General features: G+C 45.7%; 1 protein-coding gene and 1 long non-coding RNA gene across 2 annotated transcripts in view; both read left to right on the top strand.

Moving 5' to 3' along the window:
- The window catches only part of LOC107325869 (uncharacterized), a 36,398-nt gene extending 16,919 nt beyond the window's left edge, over nucleotides 1-19,479 (top strand). The window contains exons 14-17 of the mRNA XM_085551379.1: nucleotides 12,443-12,772; nucleotides 15,955-16,281; nucleotides 17,377-17,453; nucleotides 17,557-19,479. Of these exons, the coding sequence (XP_085407505.1) occupies nucleotides 12,443-12,772; nucleotides 15,955-16,281; nucleotides 17,377-17,453; nucleotides 17,557-18,162 (1,340 nt within the window). The 3' untranslated portion in view covers nucleotides 18,163-19,479. The remainder of the gene's footprint in view (nucleotides 1-12,442; nucleotides 12,773-15,954; nucleotides 16,282-17,376; nucleotides 17,454-17,556) is intronic.
- Nucleotides 5,486-9,001, top strand: LOC146760183 (uncharacterized). Its single transcript, XR_014947300.1, has 3 exons — nucleotides 5,486-5,577; nucleotides 8,247-8,496; nucleotides 8,902-9,001. It is a non-coding gene; the product is annotated as an uncharacterized LOC146760183 (long non-coding RNA).
- Nucleotides 19,480-20,392: the final 913 nt, after the last annotated feature.

The following is a 20,392-nucleotide window of genomic DNA, read 5'->3' as shown; positions in this document are numbered from 1 at the left end:
GTGTTAAGTGCTGCGGAATTCAGCCTCAACTGCTAATAATGAGGTTTATAAATATTTTTCCCATGTAGGATGAAGGGGAACTGTCCAAATACACACTGCAGGACACTTCTGGAGTGTGTGTAGGATGTTTTCCGGTCAGTAAAGTAAGTACTTGACCCTCTGACCAGAGGAGGAGCTGTGCTGGATTCTGGAATTCAGGGTATTTCTGAGGTTGCATCTGGAGTGTAACAGCAAGACTGGGATGTTTCTGAAAGCCCCAATTGCCACTTTTTTTGTGGAAGTGAAGAGAGGGGATGTACAGCAATGAACATCTTCTAGATATACAATTAACAGAAGCACAGAGCTGCCGTGTGCCCTGATGAGGATACTTGACCCTGCAGCGCACATCAAGAACTCCCTCCCATCCACAAAGGCAATTTGCTACAGATACTTCACATCAATTCTAGATGTCACCATTTCCAACCACAACCATTAAAACCATTAAAAAGGCATGTGTACAAGACTGTGCTGTACACTGCCTGCATAACTGAGAAAACAAATGCCTCCTGGGCATATAGAAGTCACACTGAATTACTAGCTCATATAGTCCATTAAAATCCATGCAGCAGAAAAATGATGAAAAGAAACATAGAAAAAGTTTGAAGCAAGGTGTTTAATTTATAACATTTCAGATGTAATACTCTTCAAAATTATCTAGCGACAGTGTGCATTAAAACATGATCAGCTTTCATTTATACACACATAGATGGAGAAAGATACCAGTCCCATTACATTTCAAAGGCTCTCACTGAATGAAAGCCACACAACCAGAAGTGCTTCACGCTCTCTTGGCATCTACATCCTTCCCACCTATTGGCCTTCGAAAGCCCTAAAGCAGCTGCTGCCTGTAAACTCTGCCCTGACCCATAGGAAGTACAACCACTGTAGTATTAAACCACAAATGCTTTTGCATCTACATCCCTCCCACCCATTGGCCTTTGGAAGCCCTGAAGTAGTTGCTGCCTGTAAACTCTGCCCTGTCCTTTAGGAAGGACAACCTCTGTAATACTAAACCACAAATGCTTTTGCTTTTTGCCCTACATACATCAGTTTAGCGGGTGAAGTGTTTGTACATGACTGAGAGCACGGCTGGGAATGCAGAATTATTGAGACCCCATTGAATCTTGAAATAAATTCTGCTTAGCTTCTGTGGCAGAGATTCCAATTCAAGTGGGACGGGCTGCCCACAAGGGTGGTGGGGTCAGCATCCATGAAGGTGTGAAAGAACTGTTTAGATGGTCTATGAAGGGGCATGGTTTACTTGGGAAATACTTACTGTAGGTGGAATTTTGGTTTGGATGATCTTGGAGGTACTTACCAGCTTTGGCGATTCAGTGATTCTATGCTATGAAAAGGGAACAAATCATGGTTTTGGCTCCTTCTGCTGAGCTCGTTTGTGTCTTTTTCAGTGTCTGTTCAAGGACTTTTCAATAAAGTAATCTTTGTGATATCAGTGGAGTGACCTATTCCTGAAATGACAGCTGCTTTTTTCTTAGGGGTCTACTTGCACTGTGTAGGAGCCATCCATACATTATCTGTACCAGAGGCGTATCTAAGATGATAACTCCACCTGAGCACCACGCACACCCTGCAGATGTTCTTCCTCAGGGTCCAAGCAAGCCTTCCATAGAAAGAGGCAAAGTGCTCAAATAAGAATTACACTTGGAACAACGCATGCCCAGGGTGATAAAAATTCTTCTGCCAGGCAGTGAGAGGTTAAGGGCAATTTTTATGAGCTCTCATTGCTGTAACTGTACAAAGTCCATCTGTACTGTAAGCTTCCTGTATCTGTATCGTATCTGTCCATCTGTACTTCAAACTCCCAGTAACTGCGTAGTTTCAGTTCAAGTGAAAGCCAGTTCAGCCCAAGAGAGAAACCACTGGGGTGAGAATTCATTCAAGGTATGTTACTGCATTTATATATATATATTCAGCATGATTCTTTAAGAATAAAAATGCACCTAATAATTGTCAAGTGTTCTGTGTGGCCTGTTGTTACTTGCTGACTACGGAGGGATAAAACAAGGAGGAGGAATGCAGCCTAAAGGAACGAAGCTTGCTTTCATTGCATTAAAGTCCCATGGAGAAGGACTTGGGGGTCCTGGTGGCTGGGAAGCTGGACATGAGACTGCAGCGTATGCTTGTAACTATGAGGGTCCTACTGTATTATGGGCTGGCTTTTAATGTGGGTGGAGAGTGATAGGATAAGGGGGAATGGTTTTAAACTGAGTCTGGGGAGGTTTAGGATAGAGATTAGAAGGAAGCTTTTCACCCAGAGGGTGGTGACACACTGGAATAGGTTGCCCAAGGAGGTTGTGGATGCCCGAACCCTGGAAGCATTCAAGTCCAAGGCTGAATGTGACTCTGGGCAACCAGCAGCTGCTAGTTGGTGACCCTGCACACATCATGGGGGGGGTTGAAACTTTGATTCTATGATTCTGTGACTGAAATACCTAAAATTCTGCTGGAGACACCAGGCTCAGAGACACATAGTGGTCAGCTGGGGCTGATTGTTCCTTCCATTGTATTTCCCTGCTGATGAAAGGATAGCAGAAAGAACTGTCTGTGCCTTGGATCCACCAACCAATCATCCCAGTACTCCAAGGTCTCTCCTGCCTGCTCTTGGACTTTGAGTCTGTATTGTCCATGATGTCAAATAGAAAGCAATTTCCTTCTCTTTGTCTTGAAGAGGAGCTTTGTTGTCCTTTGTTCCTTCCCCATTAGCAGTGGAGGGGAAATGGGACATGGGATGGAGTGGTTTAGTGGCACCAGTCCAGGTCTACAAGACACAGTCCTCTTTATATAGCTTGGACAGCATCACTTCCAGCACTGGAGTTAGTTTGAAAGGAAAGGCCATTAAATGTGTATGATCACATCCTCTGCCTTAGTAGAAGAGAGTGGCAGGTGTCAATCACCTCCTGCTGCATCCTGCAGATGCCACGAGTGTTTAGTATTTTGGCCTTTCCTGTGAGTGTGAGAATGCTTAGACAGCTGCAAAGACTTATAGTGTTCATCTGGAGGCCACCAGGTCATCCCAATGACTGCCTGCAGTTCTCACCCCTTCGCTCTGTCCTGTATTTGTCTTTGTCTTGCAGACTGGCCTCTTAGAAAAGGATAAGAAGTAGCTGAAAGCAGGAGATGTCTTGGGAACCTGGTAAGAGTGGAGTTTCTTGTGTGTTTAGATGGTGATGTAAGAGAAAGTGAACCATTAAAAACTGGGAGTATTATAAAAAATAAGTCTGCGACTTCAGGGGCTCAACTAAAGCCTTCCTCTCACCTCTTGTCCCTCTTCTGTCCACACAAGCATTATTCCAGGTCACTTTAGCTATGGGGGATGTGACTGCTCTCCCTTTGCTATACAACAGAACATCTGTGTCCCAAGAAAGCGAAATAGAAACACAGAGAGCAACAGCCATGCATAATCATGGGAAGAACGTCAACACTGGATGAATCTCCTTGCCCTAGCAATGCAATGACTTCATTGTACCCAATTAGGATGAACTAATAAGCACAGGAATGTGCTTATTACTATGCAGTAGTTTTCAGACTGAGTGGGTGACTACGTCAAAGATGCTCCAATGTCTCTGACAACAGTCCTGTGATGTAGACTGGGAAAACTGGTCTTGGATATTCAATGACATATTCAACAATTTGTCCTCTGGACGCCCTTTTTATTAATATTGGTTTTGTTTCTATTTTTTTTTAATTTACTCATTTTGCATTGCAGAACTTCCTCTCAATGTGCCTGCTATAACGATATGTGAAAGTGGTAAGTTCAACACGGACAGTCAGTATAATTCTTATGGGTTATGGCAGTACAGAAAGGTTGCTGTTTGCCAATTGTCTTTTTGGCAGTCTATGTCACAAATAGACATTTTTCATTTAATTTTTTGGCTTTGCAATGTGGATGCCAGGAACCAGATGTGTACAAGATAATGTTGCATAAATAATAAGAAAAAGAGGTCACTAAGATCTTGCTGTACTATCTAAAATCTTACATTGCCTGAGAAGTCTGAAGCTTTGTAAAAGGAATTCATAACACTCTATCACTGGAGCTGTTGATATACCTTAAAAGTTATGTGCTCTGTATTTCATACAAAATCAATGACAAAATGGAGCCTGCGCTCAATTCATTGAGACCAATCCAACATCTGATATTCATGGGGTACATTTGTTGTGTTCCCTCGTGGAAAGCAAATGAAGCCTTAGGAAGAGTTCGGGATCTACTGGGAGGAAGCCCTGATCCAGTAGCTATGAGTATAAATTGCTTTCCCTACTTCTGAAGATTAAAACTCTCATTGCCTTTTCCAGCTTTCATCAATGTACCATGGCATCCCACTCAGTACAAAAGCAGCATGGATCCATTTATCAGCAACAAGGAAAGACTCTTGAAGCTGAGAAATGGAGAAGGAATTCCAGAACGATGGGAAAGAGGTAATTAGAGCTGTAAATGTACCTCTGTCCATCATGTGCGATGCTCATCACAGGGTTATCCCATCTCCTCACCTCACAGCCACATCCCCTCCCTGTGGAGCTTTCTCTGTAGGTCTGAGAAGCTGATCAATAATTCCCCCCTGTATTCTGACAGATCCCATTATCTTTTCTCCAGTGGAAATAATGTGGTTGTAGTGAAGAGCCACGACCTTCCCCCTGGGCTGCCTTCATGATGTGTAATTCCACAACAGCTGTTCAGTATATTTACATGGTTCTTTATGAGAAAAAAATCCACATTTCTTACATTTCCTCTTTCCTGTATCTTTCATTTGAACATGAAGATCCAGAATCCCAGCAAAATTCTGTCAGTGTTTGAAAACGAGTTCAGAAATATGCATCTAAATGTAAGTATGTTGGACTGGTATTTACACAGCCTGTGGTCATGCCTTATAACATGTTGGGTGGGATTTATGAGAGTACAGGACAAGAAGTTCTGAGAGGTCTGTTCCTCTAAGCATGATGTGGTCAGAACTCTTCCAAACAGCTCAGGCATGATCAGTGCTCTCCAGGGTGTGCTTATAAACTGGCTTCACGTTGCTTATTGAAAGTCTTCCTTTCAGGTCTTTGCTCTCTGCAACATCCAAGTGTGGATGTCCTGAATAAGGGTGAATATTATAGAGGCTTGCCAGGCCAAGCCAGAAATGATCAGTGCCAGGGCAGACCAGGCAGCTGAATCTGTTCTAAATCCCATCTTTCCTGGCATGTAGGATGTGCTATTTTCCTTCCCCTGCTCTTTCCAGGTGGCCTGATGTTGCAGTTTAGATTACAGCCACAGGTTAGAATTGCAGCACTCCACAGATGCTTGCTCACTCTCAGACCCACGGGAGACAAAATAAATGCAGGTAGAGAAGTGGAATCGACTAAGACAGAAAAGTCAGCATGGTTGTTGTTAAATGTTTGCCCTGTTGCTCTCATTTTTAGACTTAAATCATGGGCCGGAGACATCCCCACAGAAGGAAAGCAGAGTGAATTCACCAAGGAGCCCCCAAGAAAGATTCTCTAAGCAGAGCAAGGGGAATGCAGAACCAGTAATTGTGGAAAGAGGTAACTGGGGGCTGTGAGAAGACCTGTGGTCACAGTGCTGGACATTCACCCCGGGATTATTGCTTCTCCTCAACTCAAGCCACATCCCCTCTCTGTTGGGCCTTCTTTGAAGTCAGGACATTGGCTTATCTCCTGCTCCCAAAGTCTGTCAGGTCCCATTTTCTCCATGCCATAGTATACCCTGCAGCTGCGGTGTTCTTCCATTTCTTTCTGCTTGCAGCCTGGACGTTCAGCTATATCCTGTGCTGGATGTGGCTCTGGGCAGCCTGATCTGCTGCTTGGCGACCATGCACATGGCATGTGGGGTTGGAACAAGATGATCTTTGAGATCCTTTCCAACCCAAACCATTCTGTACTGCTGTCAGGTCCTTGCTTCTCAGCAAATACTTCATGGCTGATATCATAGTGACTATATATCATAGTATACTGAGAGCCATGCTTGTCTACTGGACCCTACTCACATGAAAGTCTGTTGTCTCCTTGGGACATTGGTCAGGGTTGTTATTAGGAAGCTCCCTTGTCTTACAAAGCCCTCTGATTATTACCCACTTCTTGTAGTTGAAATAGGCAGCAATGAGGTCATGGGTAGAAGCCCAAGAGCTACCAAGTGGAAATTCAGGTCGTTGGGGCAGCTAGTTGGTGGTGTGGGTGCCCAGGAGGTGTTTTGTTCACTCCCTCTGGAAGCAGGGAAAGATACTGAGAAGCAGAGAAAAACCCATTGGATCAACATGTGGCAAAGAGGTTGGGGTCATCAGAGGAGTTTTGCTTTCTTTTTATCATCAGGCAAGTTCATTCATCACTATGCCTGTTGGTGACAGATGGGGTACAATAGTCGCAATAGGGGAAATGGATTTTATCACAGGAGTTGGTGGGGCTTGTTGAGGGGGCTTTAAACTAGATTTGATGGGAGAAAGGGATAAAGCCAGACTCCCTAGAGATGAGGCTAAGAGAAGCATTCCAGGGACAGGAGTGAAAACTGTATCCAGCTGAAGTGCATCTTCATCCATGACGTGGGCAACAAAAAGGAAGAGCTGAAAGCTACGGTGTAACAGGGTAACCATGACACAGTTGCCAACACCAACAAGTAGTGGGATCATTCTTATGACTCCAGTGCTGACATGGAAGACTATAAGTTCTTTAAAAGGGATAGGAAAGAATGGAGGGGCAATGGGTAGCTCTCTATGTTAGAGAAGGTGTACAAGTCATTTTAGGAGTGGCAGAGGGAGCTGGGACTGTTCAGGCTGCAGCAGGAGCCTCAGAGGAAAACTCATAGTCCTCTATGAACACATCACAGGAGGCTGAGGTGAGGTGTGTGTTGTCCAGGTATCTAGCAATAGGACAAAGTATCTAGCGATAGGACAAGAAGTGATGGCCTTAAGCTGTGCAGAAGGAGGTTCAGGTTGGACATTATGAATATTTTCTTTTCAGAAAGTCTGCTTTTCCTGCCAAGGAAAAGGCCTTTGACATGGTTCCCCACCACACCCTCATCTCCAAATTGGAGGAATGTGGTTTTGATCTGTGGACAACTCGATGGATAAGAAATTGGTTGAAAGGCCGCAGACAAGGGTGGTGGTCAACAGCTCTATGTCCAGGTGGAGGCTGGTAACGAGTAGTGTCCCCAAGGGTCTGTCTTGGGACCAGTGCTCTTTATCATCTTTATCAATGACATCGATGATGGAATTGAGTGTGCCCTCAGCAAGTTTTCTGATGACACCAAGCTGAGTGGTGCTGTTGACACGGAGGAAGGAAGGGATGCCTTTCAGAAGGATGTCAACAGACTTGAAAGGTGTGCCTGGGTGAACTTAATGAGGTTCAGCACAGCAAAGTGCAAAGTTTTGCACTTGGGCTGGAAGAACCCCAGGCACCTGTACAGGCTGGAAGGAGTGGTCCTTGAGAGCAGTTCTGCAGAGAAGGACCTGGGGGTCCTGATGGAAGAGAGACTTAACATGAGCCAGCAGCGCGCTCTGACAGCTCGGAAAGCAAATGGGATCCTGGGCTCCATCAGGAGAGGGGTGGCCAGCAGGGATATGGAGGTGATTGTCCCTCTCTACTCAGCTCTTGTGAGGCCCCATCTGAAGTACTGTGTCCATCTGTGGACAAGAAAGTACAAGAAAGTACAAGAAAGTACAAGAAAGATGTGGAGCTGTTGGAACGGGTCCGGAGGTGGGCCGCAAAGATGATCAGGAGACTGGAGGACCTGCCTTATGAGGACAGGCTGAGGGAGCTGGGCTTGTTCAGCCTGGTGGAAAGAAGGCTGTGGGGTGACCTCACTGCAGCCTTCCAGTACCTGAAGGGAACCAATATCCAGGAGGGGTGTAAACTCTTTGAAAAGGCTGATAATACCAGTACAAGGGGAAATGGATTTATGATGAAAGAGGGTAGATTTAGGTTGGATGTTAGGGGGAAGTTCTTTACTAGGAGAGTGGTTAGGCCCTGGAACAGGCGGCCCAGGGAGGTTGTGGATGCCCCATCCTTGGAGGTGTTCAAGGCCAGGTTGGACGGGGCACTGAGCAACCTGATCTAGTAATTGTGGAAGTTTGGTGGCCCTGCCAGGCAGGGGGGTTGGAACTACATGATCCTTGAGGTCCCTTCCAACCCGGGTAATTCTGTGATTCTGTGATTTGTGATTCTGTGACTTTGGAGCTGATTAGAGTGATCCTCTTTTACAGAGCAACTGCTGGCACAAGGAAGAGCAGAGGAAGATGTAGAGAAAGGTATGTACATGAAGGACAGTGCCCCGTTGCCTCTGTGCATGAGCAATAACCAGCATAATGTAATGTTGGTTCACACGTTCATTGTGAGTGTGCTTTGTTGAAGGATTCCCATAATTTTTTACCCAATTCTTTCTGGAGGATGGGGTGCTTAGCAACATTTCCTTCCTTTCCTCCTTTCTTCTTGCAGAGACCATGAAGAAGATAGGTGAGTGGAGCCACCTCACTGCTGACTGCCCATACCACTGCTAGGCAGACTGTTGGGACGTGTGGTTCTGTTGGATCTTGTAATGAATCTAGTGGAGACTTTGGGGCAGATAGGAGTGTGAAAAGGGCTCAGTGAAGAAAGAGATGGGGTGGCTGGATAGAGAGCCTGGGCCCAAATTATTCCTATGTGCTAGGGGGAAGTGGTGGCTGGGGCAGGTGGCAGTGATCACATCCAGCATCAGAGGGCTGTGAGGGCAGATGTGATTGGACATGTGCCCTTCTTGATCATGGCTCAACTACAGCTGTTCCATAACAGCTGTTCAGTATATTTACATGGTTCTTTATGAGAAAATGATGCACGTTTCTTACATTTCCTCTTTTCTATATCTTTCATTTGAACATGAAGATCCAGAATCCCAGCAAAATTCTCTCAGTTTTCAAGAACTTCTTCAGAAATATGAGCCTAAACGTAAGTATGCTGAACCGGTATTTACACAGCCTGTGGTCATGCCTTAGTACATGTTGGGTGGGATTTATCAGAGCACAGGACAAGAAGTCCTGAGGGGTCTGTCCCTCTAAGCATGATGTGGTGAGAACTCTTCCAAACAGCTCAGGCATGATCATTGCTCTCCAGGGTGTGCTTATAAACTGGCTTCACGTTGCTTCTTGCAAAGGCTTCCTTTCAGGTCTTTGCTCTCTGCAACATCCAAGTGCGAATGTCCTGAAGAAGGGTGAATATTATGGAGAAATGATCAGTGCCAGGGCAGACCAGGCAGATGAATCTGTGCTAAATCCCATCTTTCCTGGCACATAGGACGTGCTGTTTTCCTGCTCCTGCTCTTTCCAGGTGGCCTGATGCTGCAGTTCAGCTTACAGCCACAGGTTAGAAATGCAGCACTCCACAGATGCTTGCTCACTCTCAGACTCAAGGGAGGCAAAATGGATGCAGGTAGAGAAGTGGAATGGACTAAGACAGAAAAGTCAGGCATGGTTGTTTTTAAATGTTTGCCTTGTTGCTCTCATTTTCAGACATAAATCATGTGCCAGAGACATCCCCACAGAAGGAAAGCAGAGTGAATTCAACAAGGAGACCCCAAGAAAGATTCTCTAAGCAGAGCAAGGGGAATGCAGATCCAGTAATTGTGGAAAGAGGTAACTGGGGCTGTGAGAAGACCTGTGGTCACAGTGCTGGACCCTCACCACAGGGTTATTGCTTCTCCTCAACTCAAGCCACATCCCCTCTCTGTTGGGCCTTCTTTGAAGTCAGGACATTGGCTTATCTCCTACCCCCGAAGTCTGTCAGGTTCCATTTTCTTCATCCCATAGTACACCCTGCAGCTGTGGTGTTCTTCCACAAGCTCTCCATTTCATTCTGCTTGCAGCCTGGAAGTTCAGCTGTATCCTGGGCTGGATGTGGCACTGTGCAACCTGGTCTGCTGGTTGGTGACCATGCACATAGCATGTGGGGTTGGAACAAGATGATCTTTGAGATCCTTTCCAACCCAAACCATTCTGTACTGCTGTCAGGTCCTTGCTTCTCAGCAGTGAAAACTGTATCCACCTGAAGTGCATCTTCATGGATGGCATGAGAAACAAAAAGGAAGAGTTGAAAGCTACGGTGTAACAGGATAACCATGACACAGTTGCCAACACCAACAAGTAGTGGGATCATTCTTATGACTCCAGTGCTGACATGGAAGACTATAAGTTCTTTAAAAGGGATAGGAAAGAATGGAGGGGCAATGGGTAGCTCTCTATGTTAGAGAAGGTGTACAAGTCATTTTAGGAGTGGCAGAGGGAGCTGGGACTGTTCAGGCTGCAGCAGGAGCCTCAGAGCAAAACTCATAGTCCTCTATGAACACATCACAGAAGGCTGTGGTGCTGTGGTGTGGGTTGGCCACGCATCTAGCAGTAGGACAAGAAGCTATGGCCTTAAGCTGTACAGGAGGAGGTTCTGGTTGGAGATTAGGAACATTTTCTTTTCAGAAAGTCTGCTTTTCCAGCCCAGGAAAAGTAGTGGAGTCACTGCCCATGGTGGTGTTGAAGAATAGGGTAGATGAGGCAATGAGGGTTGTACTGTAGTGGCCATAGTGTTCTCTTAACAGTGGTATTATTCCATGACTGTATGTGTTATTCCTTAAAGCAGTTCAATGTATTTACATGTTCCTTTGAGGATAGGCTTCACTGTATTTTCTCTTTCCTATATCTTTCTTATGAACATAAGATGCCAAGCCCCTGAAACAACCACAAAGCATCCAAGATGAAAAGAAGAGGCTCCCATATGAGTTTTCAGGTAAGAATAGTGGATCCTGGTTCTCCTGCTTGTGGTCTTCACTTGGAAAATCTCAGGAGGGTTGTATCAGAGTGAGCCCAGAAGGGTGTGAGCAGGATGTGGTGAGAACCCCTCCTGGTCCCAATTAGAAGGCATGGCCACCTGAGAGGAAACACTTGTGGTCAGAGGGACACAGCTCTCTGGTGTCAGACACATCCTACTCTAGAAGTGTATTGCTTCTGGTTGGGAGACTAAAGCACTGTCATTGTGGGTTCAATGTCTGGCTGGAGGCCTGTAACTAGCGGCGTCTCCCAGGGGTCTGTACTGGGACCGGTCTTGTTCAACATCTTCATCAACAACCTTGATGAGGGGATAGTGACCACCCTCAGCAAGTTTGCTGATGACACAAAGTTGGGAGGATTGGCTGACACACCTGAAGGCTGTGCTGCCATTCAGTGAGACATGGACAGGCTGGCGAGCTGGGCAGTAAGAAACCAGATGAGGTTTAACAAAAGCAAGAGTAGAGTCTTGCACCTAGGAAGAAATAATTGCATGCACCAGTACAGGCTGGGGGAAAACCTGCTGGAGAGGAGCTCTGCTGAGAGGGACCTGGGTGTCCTGATGGACAACAGGTTGGCCATGAGCAGCAATGTGCCCTTGTAGCCAAAAAGGCCAATGGCATAATGGGGTGTATTAAAAAGAGTGTGTCCAGAAGGTCGAGGGAGGTGATCTTCCCCCTCTACTCTACTCTGGTAAGGCCTCATCTGGAGTCCTGTGTCCAGTTCTGGGCTCCCCATTACAAAAAAGACAGGGACCTCTTGGAAAGAGTCCAGCTGAGGGCCATAAAGATGGTGAAGGGCCTGGAGCATCTCCCCTCATAAGGAGAGACTTAGGGAACTGGGTCTGTTTAGCCTTGAGAAAAGAAGGCTGAGAGGGGATTTGATCCAGGTTTATAAATACCTGAAGTGTGGGAGCCATAATGGTGAAGCTGGTCTCCTTTCAGTAGTGAGTGGGGACAAGACTTGGGGTAATGGGATGAAAGTACAGCATAGGAAGTTTTGCATGAATGTGCACAAGAACTTCTTTACAGTGATGGTGACGGAGCACTGGAACAGTCTGCCCAAGAGGGTTGTGGAGTCTCCTTCTCTGGAGATATTCAAGACCCACCTGGACACCGAGCTGTGAGACATGGTGTAGGGAACCTGCTTTGGCAGGAGGGTTGGACTCGATGATCTCTAGAGGTCCCTTCCAACCCCTACAATTCTGTGATTCTGTGATTCTGTGAGTTGTAAATTATGGAGAGCAATGCCTGGAAATTAACAAGGGAGAGAATAAAAACCAATGAGGGAGAGGTGAAGGGAGGGAACTCCATGTCAGGAGCTTGGTTTCCCCTCTTCTCTTCCAATGGAAAAGGAAGAGAATAGAAAATAAGACCTGAAATAGATTCCTGACTCTCTACACATTATTGCCCACTACGGAGTTCCCTTTCTGCCGAAAAGAGCTTCTGAAGGCCACGTTTTATGCTTCAGCTCGCTCCAGGGAATGTCTGCTAAGGAACTAAAAGATTGCTTCCCCTCACATTTATTACAGGAAAAGTTTATCCTGCTGAAAAAGAAAAGTCCTCAGATGCTGAGAGGCAGTGTTATTTTCCAGTGATTCCTCTCTTTCTTCACAGGAAGGATGATGGAGATGAGTACCTCGAAGGTCATGGAATCAGTGCAGGATGGAATGGAGAAGATTCTGAATCAAAAACTGGCTGTGTTACAGAGACAAATGGAAAAGACCCAGCAAGCAATCCCACACATGAAGGAAATGAACAACACCTGGTCCTCCCTTCAAAAGATCTCTGATAATATTCAAGCCTTGCAGAAAGGTTTGGAGGACATGCAGAGGTCCACAAAGAAAGACCTTCAGAAGCTCAGAGAAGACTTGGAGGAAAGAGTAGCAAAAGCACCTGAGAGGTCTGAGTCTAAAGAGAGTCTGTTGGAGGTGGGGAACCAGGCAGGTGAGCACAGCAACCCCTAGGCAGGACTTCATCTCCTTATGGGCAGCTATGGTGTCTGAGTGTCTGAGGAGCTCTCAATGCTCCTTACACACAGTGAAGGACCCTGCTGGGGCTCTAGCATCTGCAGCCTACTCAACCTGCTCCAACCTCTCCCTTTCACCACTCATACTGCTAATCAGTAAAGAGCCTTCTATTGCACAGTGCGCTGATCGTGGTTTGAAGAGATGGTATAGGGCAATTCCTACATCCTGTCCTGCCCTGACAGACTCCGCAAAGCCTTCAGGCAGAATCTCAAGGCTTGTGCCCTTTTCCCATCCCTATGGCACTCAATTAATCCAAATCAATGCAGCGGAGATGGAATTTTGTTCTCTCTTCTTTTGTCCTCCATCCAGAGTTGGTGTGTCTTGGACCATAGGGAAGTATTTCCTTCCTTTAGCAATACACAGGCAAGACAGAAGGGTCTGGGTAGCTCAGGAACTCCATTTCCCGTCTTCTTCTCCACTTGATAAGGAACAGAAAATAAGACCTGAAATGGATTCCTCTCTCTATATACATTCATGCAATCTGCAGTGTCCCCTTTCAGCTGAAAACAGCTTCTGAGGGCCATATTTTGTGCTTCATCATATTGTAGGGAATGTCCACTTTGGAACTAGAAGATGATGAGAGGCAGTGTTATTTTCCAGTGATTCCTCTCTTTCTTCACAGGAAGGACAGTGTAGATGAGCACCTCAAAGGTTGTGGAATCAGTGCAGGAGGGAATGGAGAAGATTCTGAATGATCCTGAGTGGATCCTGGTTCTCCTGCTTGTGGTCATCACTTGGAACATCTCAGGAGGGTTGTATAAGAATGAGCCCAGACGTGTGTGGGCAAGATGTGGTGATTACCCCTCCTGGTCCCAATTAGAAGGCATGGCCACCTGAGAGGAAACACGTGTGGTCAGAGGGACACAGCTTTCTAGCATCAGACACATCCTACTCTAGCAGTGTATTGCTTCTGGTTGGGAGACAAAGGCACCGTCTCACATCCTGCCCTCAGAGTCTGGCAGACCCCATTTTCTTCTTCGCAGAGTACGCACTGCATCTGGGGTGATGTTCCACCACCTCCTTGCTCCTTTAATAGGTTCACTGGTGTCAGACACAACCGACTCTATGTATGTATTAATTCCAGTTTTTAGAATATGGCAGGAAATACGTGAATATTACTTCTAAGAATTGTCCATCAAGTGGTAGATCTACAGGTCCTCAGTTGATAAGAGCAGAAGGGAGCAGCATTTTCATGCTGGTAACAGCCTGGCTTTTTCCCTGCTGTCTGGTGACAAAACAACACCCTTGCTGCTTTGCAACACCGGGGCCCGGGTGTTCAAATCCCCCTGTGGCGCAAGTGGTAGAAGTGCTGCTCTGTAGCACAGAGGCTCGAATCCTGGGGGCTGGACTCGATGATCTCTAAGGTCCCTTCCAACCTGCACGAGACTATTACCTATTACCTATTAATCACAGAATCACAGAATCACAGAATGATCCGGATTGGAAGGGACCTCAAGGATCATGTAGTTCCAACCCCCCTGCCTAGCAGGGCCACCAAACGCACACCTTTACAAGATCAGGTTGCCCAGAGCCCTGTCCAACCTGGTCTTGAACACCTCCAAGGACGGGGCATCCACAACCTCCGTGAGCAGCCTGTTCCAGGACCTAACCACTCTCCTAGTAAAGAACTTCCCCCTAACATCCAACCTAAATCTTCCCTCTTTTAACTTAAAACCATTTCCCCGTGTCCTGCTATTGTCAGCCCTTTCCAAGAGTTTACTCCCCTCCTGGGAGTAAGTTCTCTTCAGGTATTGAAAGGCTGCAATGAGGTCACCCCGCAACCTTCTCTTCTCCAGGCTGAACAAACCCAACTCCCTCAGCCTGTCCTCATAGGGGAGGTGCTCCAGCCCCCTGATCATCTTCGTGGCCCTCCTCTGGACCCTTTCCAAAATCTCCATGTCTTTTTTGTACTGACGGTTCCACATCTGGACACAGTACTCCAGATGGGGCCTCACAAGAGCCGAGTAGAGAGGGACAATCACCTCCCTATCCCTGCTGACCACCCCTCTCCTGATGGAGCCCAGGATCACATTTACTTTCCGGGCTGCCAGAGCGCACTGCTGGCTCATGTTAAGTTTCTCATCTATCAGGACCCCTAGGTCTTTCTCTGCCGAGCTGCTCTCAAGGACAACTCCTCCCAACCTGTACAGGTGCCTGGGGTTCTTCTGGCCCAAGTGCAAAACCTTGCACTTTGCTGTGTTGAACCTCATTAGGTTCACCCGAGCCCAGCTTTCCAGCCTGTCAAGGTCCCTCTGAATGGCATCCGTTCCCTCCACCGTATTGACTGCACCACTCAGCTTGGTGTCATCAGCAAACTTGCTGAGGGTGCACTCAATTCCCTCATCGATGTCATTAATAAAGATGTTAAAGAGCACCGGTCCCAAGACAGACCCTTGAGGAACACCGCTTGTTACCGGCCTCCACCTGGACATAGAGCCATTGACCACCACCCTCTGTCTGTGGCTTTACAACCAATTGCTTATCCATCGAGTTGTCCACCCATCAAATCCACTTCCCTCCAATTTGGAGATGAGGATGTGATGGGGGACCATGTCAAAGGCCTTGCTCAGGTCCAGGTAAATGACATCGGTCGCCATTACCTATTACCTATTACCTATTACCTATTACCTATTACCTATTACCTATTACCTATTATTACCTATTATTACCTATTATTACCTATTATTACCTATTACCTATATGCTGGGAGTTGTACATTATGGAGAGCAGTGCCTGGAAAGTAACAAAGGGGAGAATAAAAACCATAGAGGGAGAGATGGAGGGAGGGAACTCCAGGTCAGGAGCTTGGTTTCCCCTCTTCTCTTCCACTGGAAAAGTAAGGGAATAGAAAATAAGACTTGAAATGGATTCCTGACTCTCTACACATTATTGCCCACTACGGAGTTCCTTTTCTGCTGAAAAGAGTTTCTGAAGGCCATGTTTTATGGATCAGCACACTCTGGAGATTGTCTGTTAAGGAACTAAAAGGTTGCTTCCCCTCGCATTTATTATAGGAAAAATTTATCCTGCTCAGACAGAAAAGTCCTCAGATGATGAGAGGCAGTGTTATTTTCCAGTGATTCCTCTCTTTCTTCACAGGAAGGACAGTGGAGATGATCACCTCAAAGGTCGTGGAATCCATGCGGGATGAAATGAAGAATATTCTGAATCAAAAACTGGCTGTGTTGCAGAGACAAATGGAAAAGACACAGCAAGCAACATCACCCATGAAGGAACAGAACAACACCTGGACCTCCCTTCAAAAGATCTCTGATAATATTCAAGCCTTGCAGAAAAGTTTGAAGGACATGCAGAAAGACCTTCAGATGCTCAGAGAAGACCTTGAGGAAAGATTACCAAAAGCAGTGAGGAAATCTCAGAGATCTTGGTCTAATGAGAGTCAGAAAACTGCGGAGCATTGGGCAGGTGAGCATGACAACCTCTAGGCAGGCCTTCATCTCCCTGTGTTGTAACTCCTAAGGGCAGCTCAGGAGGGCACAAACACTCACTCAGTCTCCTCTAATGAGATGGGAGGGTGAACTGGAATGGTAAAGGAGAGAAAATATTATGTTTGAAAGAAGGGAATTTCATCACTGTAAGGGATGTTTCCCTTTTCTTGTCCATGGTATTGCTAAGATGCCAAAGAGCCTGGAGCATCTCCATTTTGAAGAACAGTGGAGTGATTAGGGTCTGCTCCGCCTGGGGCTAAAAAGACAGAGAGTGGAATGGCAAATGTATCATACTGTATCTTTTTGTACTTGAGACCATGGTACCATCAAGAATTTCTTTGTTATTGTGCCAGTGAAAATCACTTTTCCATTCTAACCCACATTATAAAAACATCTGTGTGTGGCCAAGAGAAATCCAAAGATGGGAGAAAGGATGTATTTGAGCCCCTAAAGTCTTCCTTGATGCTGAATGCTTTCTTCAAATGAACCCTATTAGAGTGCCTTTAGTCGATATCGTAGTCTCAGTAGCAGACCAATTATCATAGAATCATAGACTCACCAAGGAAAAAAAGACCTCTAAGGTCATCCAGTCCATCATATCATCAATATTTTCCACTAAACCACATCCCTCACTACAACATCTAAATGCTACTTGAATGCCTCCAGGGTCAGTGGCTTTCCACCTCCCTGAGCAGCCTGTTTCATCACCCTTTTTCAGAGATGTTCATAGGATCAAACCTGAATCTCCCCTGGCACAACTTGAGGCCATTCCCTCTAGTCCTATTGCTTGTTACAAGGGAGAAGGGGTCAACCCCCACCTCACCACAACCTCCCTTCAGGTAGATGTAGAGAGAGATAAGATCTTCCCTGAGCCTTCTCTTCTCCAGACCAAATAATTCCAGTTCCCTCAGCCACTCCTCCTAAGACTTCTTCTCAAGACCCCTCACAACCTCATTGCTCTTCTATGGATGTGCTCCAGGTCTTCAATGTCTTTCTTGCAATTGAGGGCCCCAAAACTGAACACAGTACACAGGTGTGTGTACTGAACTTCATCCCATTGGCCTCACACCAGCAATCAGCCTGTCCAGATCCCTCCGTAGAGATCCAGGTGGTTACACACATACGTCAAGTATGAAGGGGCCTGGGAGAGTGAGAGGATAGAAGCAAAGGGGGGACTGGCTACTTAGTGCACCCTGAGTAAAGGGAAAGTAAGATCTGAGTGAGTATAAAAGTATAAAAGAAGCCTAAGTAAATCAAATCTTGTGTTTGCTGCTACTTATGGCATGGTTTGATCATTGCAGTTGATGTCACCCTGAATGCTGATACAGCTCACCCCAGACTGGAAGTGTCTGAAGATGGGAAGAGTGTGAATGACACCGGTGTGATCAGAAAGGTACCCGACAGGGAGGAGAGATTTGATTCCCACTTCTTTGTGTTGGCAAAGGATGGATACACATCTGGGAGATACTACTGGGTAGTGGATGTTGGAAGGAGAAAAAACTGGATATTGGGTGTTGCTTCTGAATCGGTGGCTCGTAAAGGGACTGTGACCCTGTCCCCAAAGAATGGCTTCTGGGTTATAGCTTTAGCAGATGGGCAAGAGTATTGGGCCTACACGGATCCTTGGACTCGTTTGACTGTGAGTGGTAGACTGCAGAAGATTGGGATCTTCCTGAACATCTCTGCCAACAAACTCTCATTTTATAATGCCAAAAGGAAAACTGTTTTGTACACTTTTAACATGGGTGGTAGTGTGCAGAAAAGGATGCTTGTTCCCTTCTTCTCAACAGGTTCTGGTGTTTCAGTGCTTGACACTGAGCCATTGAAAATCATACAAGAGTTTGATGATGATGACTGAATGTGTGATTAAATACAGATTGTGAGAACAGATCAATATGTTGTCCAAAAAATCCCTGACTCTGTGCTTCCCAGTGGAAAATGACTAGGTTTCTTGTAGTTGATAACACAATTTTTCAGTACTACTTCCTACCCCTGCCCTGAGACAGCAGAAAGAAGCCCTAAAGATCATGATGATAAATGGAGTGAAGCACTCCAGCCTTCATGTATGTTAAAGACTCATGTGAGGAACTGAAATGTCTTTTCAGAGCAGGAGGTGTGAGATGTACCATTCATCTTGATTGCCCAGGCTATGCATTTTTCCCCATCTCAGTCACACAGAACTAAATTCAGTATCCAGGAGATGTCCAAAAGCAGATCACATCAGTCACATATCTAAATCTGAATCAGTCCCATCATGCTCCTTTAGTTCAGTTCACACCTACCTTACATGCCAATTGAACTTCCTGGTCCTCTCCTGTGGCCTCAAAGCATGGCAAGGGTTAGTCAGTCATTCTTATGAGTCTAAAAGGTCTGAGATTAAATTATGTCCATAGACACCTAACAAAGAAATACTGGGATTTTGCTATTTCTCCTACTAATTCCTCAACTCACCAGTCCAATGATCCTTTAAAAATTGTGTGGAAGTCATTCTTATTCCCTTATTCTAGTAGGAAACCTGAAGCACATGTGAGGGGTTTTGTAGTGTTTCAGCGTCCTTCACTTCCTAAGCAGGGATGATTTCACTTAGCAGAATAAAGTTGCCAAAGCTTCCTTCTTTACTTTGGGTACTGTAGACCACTCCAGCCTTCCTTCTAACTACAGCTGCATTCAGTTAAGGCTCCCCTTTCTGAGTCTTCATGGAGAGGCTTTCTCAAAAAGGTGACAAGTCCCAGCAGTTCCATTATCTCAGTAACTGTTCATCTATTTTATATAGGAATTTAAATTATATCATTGGAATTGTTCTAAATCAGTTTTGATGAGACTTGGAACAACTTGCTATAAGGTGAAGATGTCCATTCCCATGGCATGGAATTTAAACTAAGTCTTTAAAGGTCTTTTCCTACTCAAACCATTCCAAGTGTCTATGAAATGAAAGCATGCAAAATCATAATAAGAAGTGGGGAACCAAACACTATGTGAAGGAAGCCCACAAGAAGCATCCAATGGAAGTTTTTGACAAATAAACAGTAATAGTTTTGGGAGAGTTAGGAGACTTTCATATTGTAAGGTCTTTTTAGGGCCTATGATATCTACGTAAGTCCAAGTGTAAATATTCTACGCTGTATTTCATTGTAATCACGGTTTAAATAGAAATAAATAATTCTCTTTCTGATGTCCACGTCTTACGTTTCCTTATGTCTCAAACATCCAAGTGGTTTACAGAATGACTGGAACAGATCAGGGAAGTCCATGAGCCCTGCATGGGTGAAGAAGAATCTCCTGGATAATCCCAAACAGAAAGAAGGTCAATTAATGGGGCGTAATGTGGTTCTTGTCATACAGTATGGATCTGGGGTTAGATTTAGGCAGGAAACCCTTACAGTTGAAATAGCTTATGGATTTATTTCACAATCAAACTCACTGATGGATCAGATAGGAGGCTGTTGTCCTTTATTACCTGCACAACCTCGTGCTCCTGAAGACAGACACAATTGTAAGCTTCAGCAAAATGAGCACTACCGGCAGCAGGGCAGAGCTGATCAGTCACTCCATTAAGGCTACCAGAATAGTGATAGTGAGTCTGCTGGTTTGCCATGGCTGAAAGGAAGACTGCCGCTAAGAAAAATGTGGAGACTCAGATTGAGGTCCTGAATCAACATGTTAGTGTGCAGGGCTCTGGCTGTAGTGAGTGCCAGAGCCTGGCCTTTGCATCGGTAGGAAATGGAGACAGCACTCATGTTAGACGCTACCAATGACTTACTCTACCTACTCAATGACTTACTAAATGACTCTGTGACTTACTCAGCACGCTACTCAATGACTTACTAAATGACTTACTCAGCCTTGTGGTTGATCTGAAGGAGGAGGTGGAGAGGCTGAGGAGCATAAAGAAATGTGAGAGGGAGATTGATTGGTAGCGCCAGCCCCTGTTGGCCCTGAGATCTAGGCAGCCAGCTGAGGATCCACATGGGGCATGTCACCCTGCCTTGCGAACAGGTAATAAAGGGGAACTGGCAGGCAGGCAGTTTTTCTGCTACAGTGAACCCCCTGTCCTCCCCGTAACAATGGTGAAAAATAGACTCTTCAGT

This window comes from Coturnix japonica, chromosome 6 (genome assembly GCF_054131305.1).
Source record: "Coturnix japonica strain WE chromosome 6, WE-NBRP24, whole genome shotgun sequence".
In the NCBI taxonomy this organism is placed as follows: Eukaryota; Metazoa; Chordata; class Aves; order Galliformes; family Phasianidae; genus Coturnix; species Coturnix japonica.
Note: the sequence above shows the minus strand (reverse complement) of the source record. Positions and strands in the feature narration are given on the sequence as shown.